At 41.2% G+C, this 15,316-nt stretch overlaps 1 protein-coding gene across 1 annotated transcript in view; it reads right to left on the reverse strand.

Moving 5' to 3' along the window:
* The window catches only part of LOC122802398 (SR-related and CTD-associated factor 4-like), a 1,636,555-nt gene that overhangs the window by 547,675 nt on the left and 1,073,564 nt on the right, over positions 1-15,316 (reverse strand). The window contains exon 11 of the mRNA XM_044072023.1: positions 5,307-5,434. Coding sequence (XP_043927958.1) covers positions 5,307-5,434 — 128 coding nt within the window. The remainder of the gene's footprint in view (positions 1-5,306; positions 5,435-15,316) is intronic.

Raw genomic sequence — 15,316 nt, forward strand, 5'->3', positions numbered from 1 at the left:
ATCGGGCCATTGTATTTAAGCTGGCACCCAGGAATCTTTTGTGAGGGCATTAGTTTTGACTTATTTTCGTTTACTGTGTACTCTAGAGAAGTTAGCAACCTTTTTACAAATGCCAGATGCTGTAGAAGAATGTCCTTTTGTCTCTGCTTGAATGAGGCAGTCGTCCAGGTGTGGATATATTTGAATTCTTTTTTGTCTGCAAAAAGCAATTACTTGTGCCAGGCACTTTGTGAAGACCTTGGGCGCAGTAGATAAGCCAAAGGGCAGTGCAGAGAATTGGTAGTGCATTGTACCAGCTTTGAATCTGAGGTATCTTCTGCAATTTTGTCTGATAGGGACATGCAGGTATGCCTCCGAGGACCAGAGTAACAAGCCAAGCCTTCTTGCCCAGCATGTGTAGAAGCTGCTGTAATGTCAACATTTTGAATTTCGGAATACTCACTTAAGTATTTAGAATTGAAAGGTCTAGTATGAGCCTCCAGGCCTTGTCCTTTTTGGGGACCAGGAAGAGTCTTGAGTAAAATCCTTGTCCTTGTTCCTGCTGTGGTACTTTTTGAATAGCTCATGTCCATGAGGGCTGAAATTTGTTTTTGTGCCTCTGCCCATTGATTTGGTGGCAGGTCTGGCATTCTTTTTAACCTTGGAAAAGTATGAAAGTGGAACCTGTAACCTTGAGACATAATATTTAGAACCCACTTGTCTTGGGTGATTGTTTGCCAGTTTTGAGAAAAAAATCCTAGTTTTCCCTCCAAGGGGGCTTCCAAAAAGGAAGTGCTTGGCGTACGAAAGGGAAAGTCATTTTGACTGTTTCTTGTAAGGTTGAGACTTGTCCTCACCTCCTTTTGGGGTTGAGGTGCCCCACTGTCATCATCTGTTTGAGCCTTGGGGTTGAGATCTGCCTCTTGGGCATCTGTATCTGCCTCTCTGTGGTCTGACATTGGGAAAGGACCAATTTTTTGTAGGCCAATTTCTGCTAAGTCGAGGTGGCTGTACCTGTAAGAAATCCTTGACTGTTTGCATAGATTAAGCTTTATCCTCCATTTTCTTTAACACTTCTGCCTTAACACCAAACAAGGTATCATGCTGCAAAGGAGCATCCAATCATTTTGCCTTAACATGATCAGGTAAACTCTTCTTTTAACCAAGCATGCCTTCGAATCACTGAACCTGTAACTCCGGCTCTACAAGAGGCCTCTAGAGAATCAAAACCACATTGCAGAGTATGTTTTCCCTCCTGTTCAACTGCGTGCAATAAATCCTGCATTTCCTTACAATCAGGATCTTCTGAGCTTGCAAGCATTTTCTGTTTTAATTGAGCCATTAAATATTTACTTAAGCATGTGAAATTGGCAATTTAAAGCTCTTACTGCTAAAGTTGCTGAAGTGTATACTTTCTTCCCCCATCTATCCAAAGCTCTGGAATCTCTGTCGGAGGGTACTGGATTTTTTGCAATGGAAGTCTTAACCCCTTTTGGACCCTGGGAAATAGTTTCTGGATCAGCAGAAGGGTTTTTATAAAGAAACTTGAGAGAGTCAGGGACTCTGTAGTACCTATCTGGCTTGTCTGGTGCAGGGGGCAAGGAATCGGGAGATAAGCTGGATTCAGAGAACACATCATCCACAATATCTAGCACAGGTGGAATAGCCAGGGGCCTATGCTGAGGCAATAAAAGGAAATCTCTGAGCCTCTTAGATTCTGAGTAATCCTGACTTTCCCAATGGAAATGCTCCCTCATGTATGTAACATTTCCCCAAAAGTATAATCCTCAGGAGGAGGAGCTGAAGGGATAGATTCTTCAGCATCAGAGTCCTCATAGGGGGGTAGAGAGTAGTCCTGGTCTGAAGAGGAATCAGAATAAATGGAAACCTGATCAGAGGAATCGTAGTCTGTATGCTGCCTAGGCCTTTTCTCCGGAGGGGGATGGAAACCAGATTAGAGTAATGAGGTCTTCGGCCATTTTAAGCATCTGTTTCTTAGGCATGGAGGCTTGTCCAGGAGAATGCTGTACTTGTTTCTTTGTCTTTAGTGATACTTTTGTCTTGGCTGTAGTTTTAATGGTGAACTGTGAAGGTCTGAAAACACCCTCCGAAGCCGATGCCTGCTCAGCGGCTCCAGACCCATCTGAGGGATTAGTTTCCGTAGGCCCAATACCTTGAGTTTCCAGAGGCCTAGTTGTCTCCACGTGGGAGTCGGAGGCGGCCTGTGGCTCTGAGGTAGCGGGTGTCAGGGGCTGCAAAAGCACCTCACTGAGAACCGGCGACTGGCCTATAAGAGGCTTTGTCGGTTTTGGACCTCGGATGTCTGTCTTTATCCTTGTCCTTGCGTTTTTCCGTTATTGGGGTCGTCGGTTGATCCGACGGCATAGTATAATTGAACCTTCGGCCAAAGTAGTGCAAAGCAAAATCAAAACGTCTTTTAATAGTACGTTTGTTAAATCTAGCACAAAACCGACTAGTGAAGTCGTGATCAGGGCCTAGGCATAGAGTACAGTAATAGTAGAAGTCCTTATGAGGTATTTGCTTTCCACAAGAAATACAACTATTAACTTTTTCTGTCATCTGTCTGAGGCAAGAAAAAAAGTTTCCCCAATGGGGTACTTAGCTTTATTGAAGACTTTGGATCTGAAATTCGACTTCGAAAAACTCAGGAGTCGGCCGACCGGCATTTGCAAACTGCTTCTGCTTTGGGCACCGCGCGGCAAGAAATACTGAAGAAAATGGTGTCTGATGCATCTTGTATACCCCTGGCGCACTGACGTCAGGGAAGAAGAGACAGCAACAGACGCCAGACCAAGACTTTGGAACTCTGGCAGACTGCGGGACCGCCTGACGGCAGGATAACCCAAGTGTGATAACCGCAGCAGTGTAACACGATGAACATCAGGAGGTTATCTAGTGGAGCATCTAGAATTTTAGATTTAAAATCTTCAGGCAATGGTTATAGCTGGAGCCATGAATATCCAAAGCACAGATGAAGCAGATCTCGCAGAGGCCTCTGCTGCATCATAACTGCATCTAATGGAGTGTCTCGCTACCTGGGATGCCAGAGTCAACTTTGATACTACTTCTGTCTTGATGGGAGAGTCTGGTATGGAGGACAGAAGTGTAGATGCTTTGATACCACGTACAAAGCATACTTAAATCATATGGGTTTGGTAGCTAATGGCTCTGAAGGCCAAGGCGGAAGAAGTATAAACCTTCTTACCCAGCCTGTCCATGTTCTTGCTATCCTTGTCAGTAGGCAGAAGAGACAAGGACTGGATCAGTCTTGATTGCTTGTCAGGAGCCACAGCTATGACTGCAGGGTCAACCAAGAGGGGGCTTCACCAGAAATTTGTAGTCATCAGGCTCCTTATAGAAATTATCTGGTCTCCTAGGAGTAGGCTGTCATGGTCTGGACTTTTAGATGTAGAAACAAATAAGTCTAGGTATGCAGGAATAACTGGTGGCATGGCAGATGGAGAAGGAGATTCAACTTGCAGCAACTCAAAGTATCTGAGTTTGTCATTTGGGAAGTATCCCATTTGAAATATTCTTCCATTTTAGTAATTTTCTCTCCAAATGTGATATCTTCTGGAGGAGACACCTTCTATGGATTCCTCATCTGGGGAATAGTATTCCAGAGGGGAGGTGATTTGAGATGAGTAATAGACTCATCTGAAGATGAGAAAACATCCACTTTTTCCTGAGTGGGAGGGAGAAAAGAGGTAGCTGAATCAGGCCTAGGACTAAGCACTGGGATAGTGAAGGGTGAGGAGGCTGAGGGCCTAAGGGCCATGAAGGTTTGCATCAAGGACTGAGTAAATGACTGGAAGGAATTCCTGACTGGCAAAGAGGAAGAAATGTTTGATTTTTTGCTTTCTTTTCAAAAAAGTAGCTTTGGGAGGAGGCCTAGTTACAGGGGCCTAAGCTAATTGAGGGGATTTGGATTCCTGCAACCCGAAAGGGAGTTCAATGGAGCCTGGTTCTCACTCGGCTTTGGTAGAAACAGACGTCTTAGTAACCTCCGTGGATGTGCTGGCCGGTACTTCAGAAGTGGCTTCCTCAAGGGGAGCAGACAAATTAGACTGCTCTAGCAGGCGTCCCTCAACCCCTAAATCGGCAGCTGGCTGGGTTTCTGGAGGGACAGCCATAGTAGCCCCCAAAAGTTTGGCTCTTTTTTGTGGTGGCTCCACCTGGTCAGCCGACTCAGGATCCATCCTAAGTGCTAACATTTTAAGTCTCTGATTTTCCAGGTACAGATTAAGAGCAGCCAGACAGCTTCTAAACATTTCTGGGACAAAGGATTGGCAAATGGCGCAGGACATATGGTCGTGCTCCCGGCCTAAACAGAATACACATCAGACATGGGTGTCCTTATGCGAATTTGACATCCACATCGGCATTTACTCTTAGCAGACATCGGCTAAGAACAAAACAGCTAACCAAGCTCAAGCAATAACCTTCTTTCGGCTTTTGCAGGTTAGGGGTCGCCACAGCAGATCACCTGGTCCGCTCATGAGTGGCAGTGGAGTTTTAAGGTGTCGAGTTGCCAGCCTGGCACCCAACCTTCGACAGAAGGCACACACACCTAGGGCCAATTTAGAGTGTCCAAGCCACCTACAGCATGTCTTTGGGATGTGGGAGGAAACCTGAGCACCAGGAGGAAACCCACGCAACCACAGGGAGGACATGCAGACTCTGCACAGAAGGCACCCCAGCAGAGGATTGAACCGGAGAACATCTTACTGCGAGGTGGCAATGCTAACCACTGCACCACGGTGGCCACCCAAAGCTCAAGCAATAATAAAACTAAATTTCCCAACAGGGTACTTAGCTTTAGACGTCTTGATAGAAGAGCGATGCGATCGATCTAACGTTCGACTGTGGCAGAAACGTTTTGAGGTCTGTGCATACAGGCGTCACATTTAAGGCCACTGGTTTATGGCCCTGAGTGTGATGTCCCACGCACCAACAGCAAACAGGCTTAAGCTTTTGTAAAGGAGCTGACGTTTGGGTCACCTGAGGTGGTGATCCCCATAGAAAGAATACGGCAACATGTGAATACAAGAACATCAGAATTTCACAACCCAAACTTAAAAGGCAGTGAAGAACTGGAGGCCTATTAGCAAGGAGAACTCTATTTTTTGACTGTGAAAACAAAGATACAGAGTGGTCCTAGTGCTACCTTGTACATAACCCAGAATGTTACAAAGGATATGCCTCAAGGTTCACATCCAACATTGTTCTACCAATTGGAGGAGGCTCTTCAAATTAATTCTCAGTCTCCCCTCCACACTAAAGGAAGAATGCAAAAAATAACCAACCTTGATGCAGACCTTGATCTTGATCTTCTGGGATCTGAAGACTGGCGTTTCCCTTCTTGGGCTGCAGACTGTTCAGTATCTGAGGAAGTATCCTTCAAAAGAAAAGCACCATTAGAAGTATTTCCAAAAAGTGGTCACGTTTTGGTAAAAGTACAGTGTACACACCTGCAAAAATGCCTCAAAACAAACTTGTCATCTGCTTTAACCAACAAAAATACATTAAGCAAATTCCATATACAGATGTTTTTCATACTGTCATGTAAATCTAGAAACCCTATAATATTTTAGTTGTCTCATGTAAATGCAAACATACCAGCAAATGCAACTATCAACTCAAAGTTGTGCTAAATCTTACCAAAACAGTAGATGTCCTTTTCTTCACTGATGCAGTATCCCTAATGCAAGGGATCTCCTGCCAAGGATAGCCCAATATCTGGCCAGTTTACCAAAACCTTTAGAGATGGTACATTACACATGCTCCCCCCTGCAGTGACATACACACCTCAAAACTAAAATGTCCCAGAAGGAACAGAATGGCCCTAGAGACCAGGAGGAACATGTGCATCCAGAAGTAGGAAAAAGAAAAAAATCTCTGGCCAGGAAGGGAAAAACAGGGCAGAGCAGAAGAGGGAGGGAGCAAATACTGCAACAGTGAAGAGAGCATCTGTTATGGTAAGATTTTACACAGCTGTATTATGTCCTTCCACATCACTGCTGCAATATTCCTTATGCAATGGAGTACAAATGTTCAAAATGAAACCTGAGAGGAGGGAGGCATGGAAGAGCACTCTGGAAACCAATGCAAGACAGCCTTGGCAAAGCCACCTATGGCTGTGGAAATATCCAATTTGTAATGCTTACGGAAGGTATGGAGAAAAGTACAAGTAGCAGCCTAAAGAATGGAACTGGTATGCAAGCCCTTTGAAAAAGGCACCAGAAGTAGCAACAGCTTCCTAAAAGCTGAGGCATCCAAAAAGAGCTTTGAGATGGGACTAGAATCTAGATGTAAAAGAGCAGAATGAGCCTTTACAGAAATATAAAATTACCATGAAAGGAATAATAGAAATGGCCTTAGAAATCCAGGAAGAGATGGTTTGTTTAGAAACTGCCAAACCCAAAGACCTATGATGAAAGAAAGTTGTTCAGAGCTGCAAAAATCCTCAGTTTTATCCAAACAGCAAAGCTGCCTATAGCAGACTGCAGAGAAGGAAAAAAGGAGAGCAAATTAATCCACTAAGACAACTCACCACCTTGGGCATAAAAATTAGTACTAAGAGACATCCTGACCCTGTGAAAAACTAAACAGGGAGGAACAGCCATAACAGTCTGAAGCTCACATACTCTCTTAGCTGAAGTAAGGGCCAAAAGAACAATGTCTTCCAAGTGCAATGCTGCAAGGAAGCTGAAGCAGCAGACTCGAATAGAGCCAGAGTCAATTTTTCCAAGGACAAAATGGAGGTCCCCAGGAAGGTGAATAGACTTCCCGAGAAGCCTGACAAAGGACACCTTTAAGAAACTGTTCAACCTAAAAGCTACAGGCCAGGGGAGCAGTCAAGGGCAGATAAGCAGAAATTTATGAGAAGTAAACTAACTGAATATGCCAACCCAGCATGCAGCAAATCAGAGAGAGAACTACAGGAATTCCCACTGATAAGGGACCCTGGTTACAAGAAGGGCACCAGGCAGAAAATCAATCATTTGGACAAATGTGATTTCTTTGAGGTGGGTTTCCTAACCTCCTACAGGACCTGAAGCACATACTCAGGAAAAAAAAGGTGCCTTAAAGTGATCAAAAGCCCATCACCCACAGCATCAACTAAAGTGGACAAGTAAGAATCGACAAGAGCCCCTGTCTTGTGAGAAGGCAACCTGGTGAAGTAACGAAGAAATTGCCTCTGGCTAATTGAAAATGGGGGAACCAATGCAGTCTGGGATAAAAGAGAATCACCAGTAAGATTTTGGTTGAGTCTTGTCCGACCTTGTGCAGGACCCACAGACTCAGAGGAAGGGAAGGGAATGCAGAAAGAAACATCTCCTAAGGAAAAAGCAGGGCATCCACTTTCCAAGCCAGAGGACTTGGGACTCTGGAACAGGAGAGAGGAAGTTGTCTGATTAGAAGGGGGGAAGCAAAAAGACCTACATGAGGAATAACCCCACCAATGGGCAATGTCCGGAAACATCTCTATGAAGCATCCATTCATGAGCCTGTGTGCTTGATCTGTTCAATGAGTCTACCACTATATTTTGCCCTGAACGAACGTAGACAGCCTGAAGAGTCACTTGATACTGGACAGCTAAATCCTAGACGTGAAGAGTGAGTGAACATCACTGTAGTATTGTCTGAGAAAACTTTGAGGGGTCGAGGAAGAGAGAATGAAAAGCTGGAAGAGCTAAAAGGACAGCTCACCTCTGACAAGAAGGCCAGAGACCCTAATCCTTGAGGGAACCAAAGGAAGCTCGCCCAGCCCCTGTCTGAGGCATCTGAAGAGTGTTGAGATGGGACTGGAAGATGGAAAAGAAGCACTGGGTCGACAGAAAGCCGATTAATTCACCACTGAAGCTCAAGCTTGAGACAGGAAAGAAAGGGAACTAAGAAACCAAGGCGACAAGTGTTGAAGTCATATTGACTTGAGATACCATTGAAGTTTTTTTCATATGGAGTCTGGCCACAGGCAGCAGAGGAATGGTGGAATACATCAACCCAAGAACCCTGAGGAAAAAGCTGTGGTTATGACAAACCAGAAGAGGAGATTGAAAAAAAGCGATCAGACAGCCTTGGGGGAAGACAGGGATGCTAGCATGGAAATGGTCTGGATACTGCAACAGAGAAAACATGATCCCGAGAAGGAACCACAGCTGATTTTTGACAGCTTATGGTGAATACCAGGCTTTGCCAAAGGGAAACGGTAAATCAGAGGTAGTGAAACAGAAGGTCTAAATAAGAAGAGAGCTGAACCCTTTTCATCCTGCAAAAAGCAATGACAAAAGTGAGGCATTTGGTGAATATCCTTGGAGCAGCAGAGAGACCAAAGGGCACAGCAGAGAACTGAAAATGCAAGAATGTCCTGAATAGGGGATGGATGGGGATGTGAAGGTAAGCACTCGAGATCCAAAGATACCAGAAATGCCAAGGGAAGATGAACATCCAAAAGGAGGGGACCTTTGGAAAGGTGTTGAGCTGAGAAATATCTAGAATTGGCCACCAGGCATCTTCCTTCTTGGGTACCAGAAACATCCTGGAATAAAAGCCTTTCCCCTTCATGGACAGGGGGTAACAACACGAATGGTGCCCTGAATTAGAAGAGCCTGAAAACACCTCCAGAAAGAAAGGAGGCTGTTCCTGAGGAGGATGGGGAGGAAGAGATCTCCACACCACAACATACACTTGGCGGATGACTGATAAAACCCAAGACTCTTATGTGACCCTTAACTAGTTTGGAATGGAACAGGGAAAGACAGACAAGGGAAGCAAATTGTCAGATGGAACCTGGTTTGTCCTGAAAAGGAGGCTTTTCAGAAGTAGGAGTCTGAGTAGAATTGGTGAGAGTTACACACCTAGAACCCTTTTTACCTTTGGGTAGAGGGTGAGAGTCTGCAAACAAAAACAGATTTGGAAGGATAATGCTTCTGAAACTTGTCAATTCCTGAAAAGCCTTGCAACTGTCCAATTATCAAGGCCAGCATCCAATAATTTGTCTTTAATGTCATCAGGCAAAGTCTGAATATGAAGCCATGACTTAACACCTAGAAACGGAAGCGTAAGCTGTATCATAACTACACTTGGAGCAGCAAACCACTTGAGAGGTAGAACCTAACAAAGAAAGGGTGAAAGCTTCCCCCTCATAATCCAGAAAGCCAGGAACTACAGGATAAACTTCAAAAAGGGTTAAATCATATCCAGTTACACAAGTCTAGAAATTGATGACCCTAAAAAGCCAGGGTGGCATCAATATAAACCTTTTTATCCAAACATTCCATGGTACTACTATCGTTACCTGAAAGATGCAGCTTAGAAGGCAACAGCGTACAGGGGTTTGTCAGAAGAGAAACACCACAGAAAGATCAGCAGGAGGCCATTTAGAGAGAAATTTACAATCAGGTATATTGTAAAATCGGTCACATTTCTTGGAGGGCCAGAGACTCACAATCAGGGGCAATAGAGGATGTTGAAAAGGTATTGAAGAGGGCAGCCAGACTTGGAGGAACAGCAGAGGGTTTGGGAAACTCCATCTGGAGGAGTTCATAATCTCTTTTTAATATCAGAAACTTGAGAACAATCCCATTTAAAAAATTCCATCATAAATGAAACACTGGCCCCAAAGGAGAGCTATTCTAAAGGAGATCTAGACTAATAGAATCCTCTTAATCAGACCCATAAGTCTGACGAGGAAGAGATCTGAGAACAGTACGCCAAGGACTCTTCCCCAGAATCCAGATAATCTTCAAAAGACACTTGCTCCCCAGGTCTCTTCATAGGAGTAGAGGACCAGGGAAAGGGCAAGCACAAAGACTCCCTGAGGAGGCTTTAAAGCCATTAAAGCATTAAACCCTTGACTAAAATCCTGCCACTCGTGATGTGTATCTTAACAGAGGAAATATGCTTTTTTTAGTTTTCTTTTGTGGGACATCTGCATAAAAAAACACAGAAGAGTCAGATACCTGCTGACACTACCAGCATAGTAGACATCTCCACCAGCGTAGTAGGAAATCTCCTCTCGAACAACAATCTGCAGAATCCCTTGGATATAATCAACACAGGTTCCCTCTCAATGTGTCTGGAGCAGATGTTTGAAAAGTTTTAGAATACGTGCAAGAAGTCAGATCCATGCTGATCCCCAACCAGGTCGAGGCAGAGGAATCCAAACCAACAAATGGACGATCCTCCAAGCTTTCACCAGCCGCAAGAGAGATGCCCGGGGGAAGCTGAACAGCAACCTAATCAGACCTGTGGCTTTTTTGGGAGTGACCCTCGGGATGGGAAGATTCCACCATAGCACCTTGCACCAACAACTTTACATGTTGGTTTTCTAGGTAAATAGAAAAGAAGAGACGACTACGTAGGGTCTTAGGGACAAATGATTGACAAACAGAACACTGCATATGGTCATGTGAAGCACCCAAACAAAAAGGGACACTGTTTGTGATTATCTTTATGGGGAATCTGTCTCCAACACTAACATTTTCCCTTCCTGGATGACATGTAAACCCACAAAAAAAAAAGAAGATAAGAAAAATGTAACAGGGCACTTACATGAAAATGGCTCGATAACCAGCACAGAAGAGCAGTGTTCGGGCTTATGTTCAATGACTACATCCAGACTGGCAACAAAGTTCTTCTAAGGTAAGTATGTCACCTTTATGCCCTATGCCTTGCACAGGGAGATACTTTTTTGTTAGGCTTGTAATGGTGGTCTGCAGACTGATTGCCTCTTGCCTATTAATATTAGCAAGTGGATGGAAATCAATTGACTTTGGTGCAGACTGCACATGGAAGCTTGGTACCTGGCCTGGAGTCAGACTTAACCCTTTGGTCATCTTGCAATCACTTTCATTGCTGATGACCAACCCTTTATTTCCTTCAACATAACTTCATTCTTGGAATTTATGTAATAAACAAACATCTTTTCCATAACATCCATCCAGCAATGAAGACAATCTTATACTTTTTTTAATTGCCCTTTTGCTTACCTTTCCACAAAGTACCATCTCCATATTTACTTTTTTTTTTTTTTTAATAACCATTCCATCTATTCATTATTAAAGATCTCTCAAAATGTATTACTTGTAAAATTTAGAAAAAAATTCTGTGGTTTCATCTACATTACCTTCTTTACATCCTCTCTTCCAACACTATACATTGCTTTTTACAGGTAACATTCCAGTAATAAACTCCACAAAAAAATCAGTTATTTCAAAATAAAAAATCTTTCGTGTATAGCTAACATTTTTCAATAATTCCTTTTATGAATACATAAAATTCATTTTTTCCATTTTCTCAAAGTTTCAATATTTTCCATAAATATTTCATTCATATATTTAAGGTACATTTATACTTTTTTCGCTGCTCCAGTCATAATTCAGTTTCAACAAAATATTTTCCTGTTTCATTAACTTTTAGTTATCACGAGCAATGCATAAATGCATGAAAACACAGCTTTTCTAATTTAACTCTCCTTTTCTCTTATAAATTATACCACTTCTCAGAGCTTAATCCTCACCCAGTTTTACAAAAAAAACTTTTCAATTCAGCTCTGCACAAACTTCACCTAAATACACTATTCATATATATTATATATATATATATATATATATATATATATATATATATATATATATATATGTGTGTGTGTGTGTGTGTGTGTGTGTACGAGAGTAAACTTTTTCCACCATGCCATCAACTTCCTTACTACTTCCAGTTATTCTTCATACTGTACTGTTACTCTTACACATTCATCAAAATTTCTTAGCAAATATCTCTCATAATACATTCCACTTATTTTCCTTACCCAGGGTTCACAGATATGTACCAGGCTAGCCGCCCTTGCGGGCCATTTTAACCCAAGCCAATTTTTCTTTTAGTGGTTAAATTAACTGACCCCATTTGGTCTTGGATTGGCCTTATTCATCCCATGGTAAATTACATATTACTCCTGGTGACAGTAACTGTGCTGATGACACAATTTGAGGAAAATGCTTAACCTACCTGTTTAACTGCAATCCCAATTTATTTGATAGTTTTTGATAGCATCTAAATTCTTATTCCATCCATACCTTCTTTCAACTGCAACAGTCCACTGCATATGACAAAAGCACATTTGGTACTTAATTTTCAGTCTCTCATGCTGCATTTTAACCTAAATTAGTGTGATTTACAAATTTCATTACCAAAACAAACAGGCGCATAAACAGGGGGTGGCAACTTTGTTTTACTCCCATGATTTTTTCCCCAAGCAAAACACCTACCATCACTTTTAACCCAGAATTCTCATGGCATTTCAATTATTTTTACTGTTTCACCTATATCATACTTGTATTTTCTACACTGTATCCAGTCTAACCCTGTAAAAAAAGCTTTTGAAAACATGTTACTATTTTTACCTCATTTCCTACTAGCATGAAATTTAAACGTTTTAACCATCATTAACCTCTCTTACTTCTTAGTAACACTAAGCACCATCATACAATACCTGGCCCAGCACCTTCTGCATTCTTTTTTGCAAAAGTCTCAAACGTTTTGTAATGTGCTTCCTAATGTTACTGGTCTCAAACTGTTTATATCAATTTTGTAATTTTAATATGAATTTTAGCACACCATCACATTTTTTTATTCCCTCTCAATGATTTACTTAATATATGGCAGAATACTATTTTCATCTTCACTTCTATCATTGCAAAAATAATATCCTAGTCCATACTTGGATCGGGTGACAGTTTTTCTTTCCTTACTATGTCTTGTAATTTTTTTGCCTTTATCTTTTAACCCAATCTATTTTCCTAACTTTCGTCTTGCACCTATTTCTCTTTCTACTTCTCAATTTTCTATCCTTCATAATTTCTACTTTGCAACATACACTAACTTTTTTTCTGCATTACAACTTTCATAGATTTCCCTCCTCTTACTCAGTTTTCCTTTAAAAATGTCTAAACGTTAAACATTCTCAATTTAACTTATTTCCGTTTTCAACTTCAATTTTACTTAAAATTTCTGCAGTTTTTTTATTCTTTTGTTTTATTTTAACATTTAAATTAATCTTTTTAGATTTTTACATTCAACCGATCAAGTCCAATTTTCATTTTCTACCATTGTCATACGCTCATACCACAATTTATTTTTGTTTAAGTATATGTAAAGGAATAAAAAGGTTGACAAGCAGATAAAGTTCCCATTTTCACCCACTAAAACCCAAACTTGCAAAATGGTCAGAAAATTCTGCAAACTTCACACCTCCCATTGTTTTATAACAAAAGATGAATATTTTTGCAGTATACATCTGATAAGTAGTTTTTTTCCTCCAAACATTAAACCAACAACTTCTCTAATAACTTGCATCTTACCTTTGTTTTCTTTCATCAAGTTACAATTGCTAGTTTTGTAACTGACATTCACCACCACACACTTCTACATCATATTCCTATATGCATAAACAGTCTTACAACTCTCTTGCCTTCATCACATACTACCAATGTCCCTAGTATAACTGTGCAAAAGTCTTACTTCACTTTTTATCCTAAGTGTTGTGTCTGAGCATATTTCCTGACCAAATATTTTTTCCCCATACAGACTGATTTTCTTATCTCTCTTCTAATGCATTTTGTAAATGCAGTGTCCACGTTTACTTTTTTTATACCATTCTATTACTATCAAGCCTTTAACTTCTAAAACTGTTTAGATTTGCTAAAACTGGGAAATCATGTTCATATTTTACACCTTTGTGGTTACGTTTTTCCTTCCGACTCTTCCCCAATGGATTTACTTTTACCTGCTCTTTTTTTAAAATCTCAAGTATTCTCCTTATCACTACCTAGTTATATCAAACTGATGTATCTGTACTTCCAATTTTTTTTGTTTAAATATTCTTTATCTTCAACAACCACTGCTTCATTCTCTTCCTGATTGCCCCATCATCCATAGCTACACAATCTTGCTCAGACCGTTTAATCTGAAGTGTTTCATCCCCTAGCATCTCTTCCTATATGAACAATCTAACAAACAATGATCCAAACTATTACATTTCTTACACTTAGGTTAACAATTCCTAACTATATGACCTGCTTCCCCACACTGACTGCATCTTTTCTTTTTGTATCACAGCAGTAAATGATCTTAAACACCATAATAAAAGCTTGCTTTCGGCGGCTCCCAGTATCTTACAATACATACTAGTTTCCATTCACATTAATGACATCTTAAACAGATTTAACTTTCTCTTTACACACACTTCTCAAAACTTAACCCCCATCCCAACAATAAACTTCTTGCATAATGAACAATGTTAAGCACACTTGCACTCAATTAGAATGTTCTCATTTCAATCTCTTCAATGTTAGTTCTAAACTGCAGTCATTTTTTCCCCCAGCTACAGTGCTAAATGAAGAAAAATGTAATTTCCTTGAAGTCTTCTTTTCCACTACATGCAAATGTCCCCAGCAGAGCAAAAGATTCAAGTTACCTCACAGAAATCCTGTCCCCAGAGATATCAGCACACTGATACAATGCAGTTTAAACCACTGGGGTAAATTATACTGGGAAGCACTTGATATCCATTTTGTTAATTTGAATCTTAATTAGTATCACTGGATATTTTCTTTCATCCCGTCTTTCTTCCTGTGGTTTTCTTGCTTGTTTCAGTCTTTCCAATCTGGATGTTGTGATTTTCTATTTTTTTAATATTTCTTCAAAAGTTAATCCTTCAATTTCCTGCTGAAATCCTGTCAACAGTGCATGATCTTAAATCTAGTTGTTCCACTAGCTGAACATGCACCAGATAGTCTGGCCTTTCTTCTTATTTCATGAGAATGTTCTCCTCTGCTTCCATAGCAAACTATTTCCACCATGTCACTCTTTTAAAGCACTGCCATTTTCGGGATCAACCTTTGGTTCTTTACATTCAGCAATGCCTTGGTATGTAAACCTCCTTCCTGCTGTCATCACCATGACTACTTAATCAGCAATCACACTTTCCATACTTCCTTGATCCATTTCACTGTTACTCTCCCTTATCTTCATCTTGCAACTCTTTCTTGCTGCAGTATCTGCCCTCCTGCACTACCTAGCAACTCAACAGCAAGAAAATTTCCCTGGTTCCATGTGTACAATTACCCTAGCCAGCAAGACTACTACCTAGAGTCCCCCCAGAAAAGAGCCCCTTGGCCTAGTCTTAAAATGTAAAAATAAATTTAGACACCATACTTGGCTGAGGTGACTCACAGAAATATGGTCTTCCGTGAAAGATGCTGCACGTGGACTGCTGCCACTGCAGCCCAAAAGGCAAAGCAGTAATTAAGAGAGA

The sequence above is a fragment of the Protopterus annectens genome, chromosome 5.part0 (assembly GCF_019279795.1).
Source record: "Protopterus annectens isolate FY-2018-M chromosome 5.part0, PAN1.0, whole genome shotgun sequence".
In the NCBI taxonomy this organism is placed as follows: Eukaryota; Metazoa; Chordata; order Ceratodontiformes; family Protopteridae; genus Protopterus; species Protopterus annectens.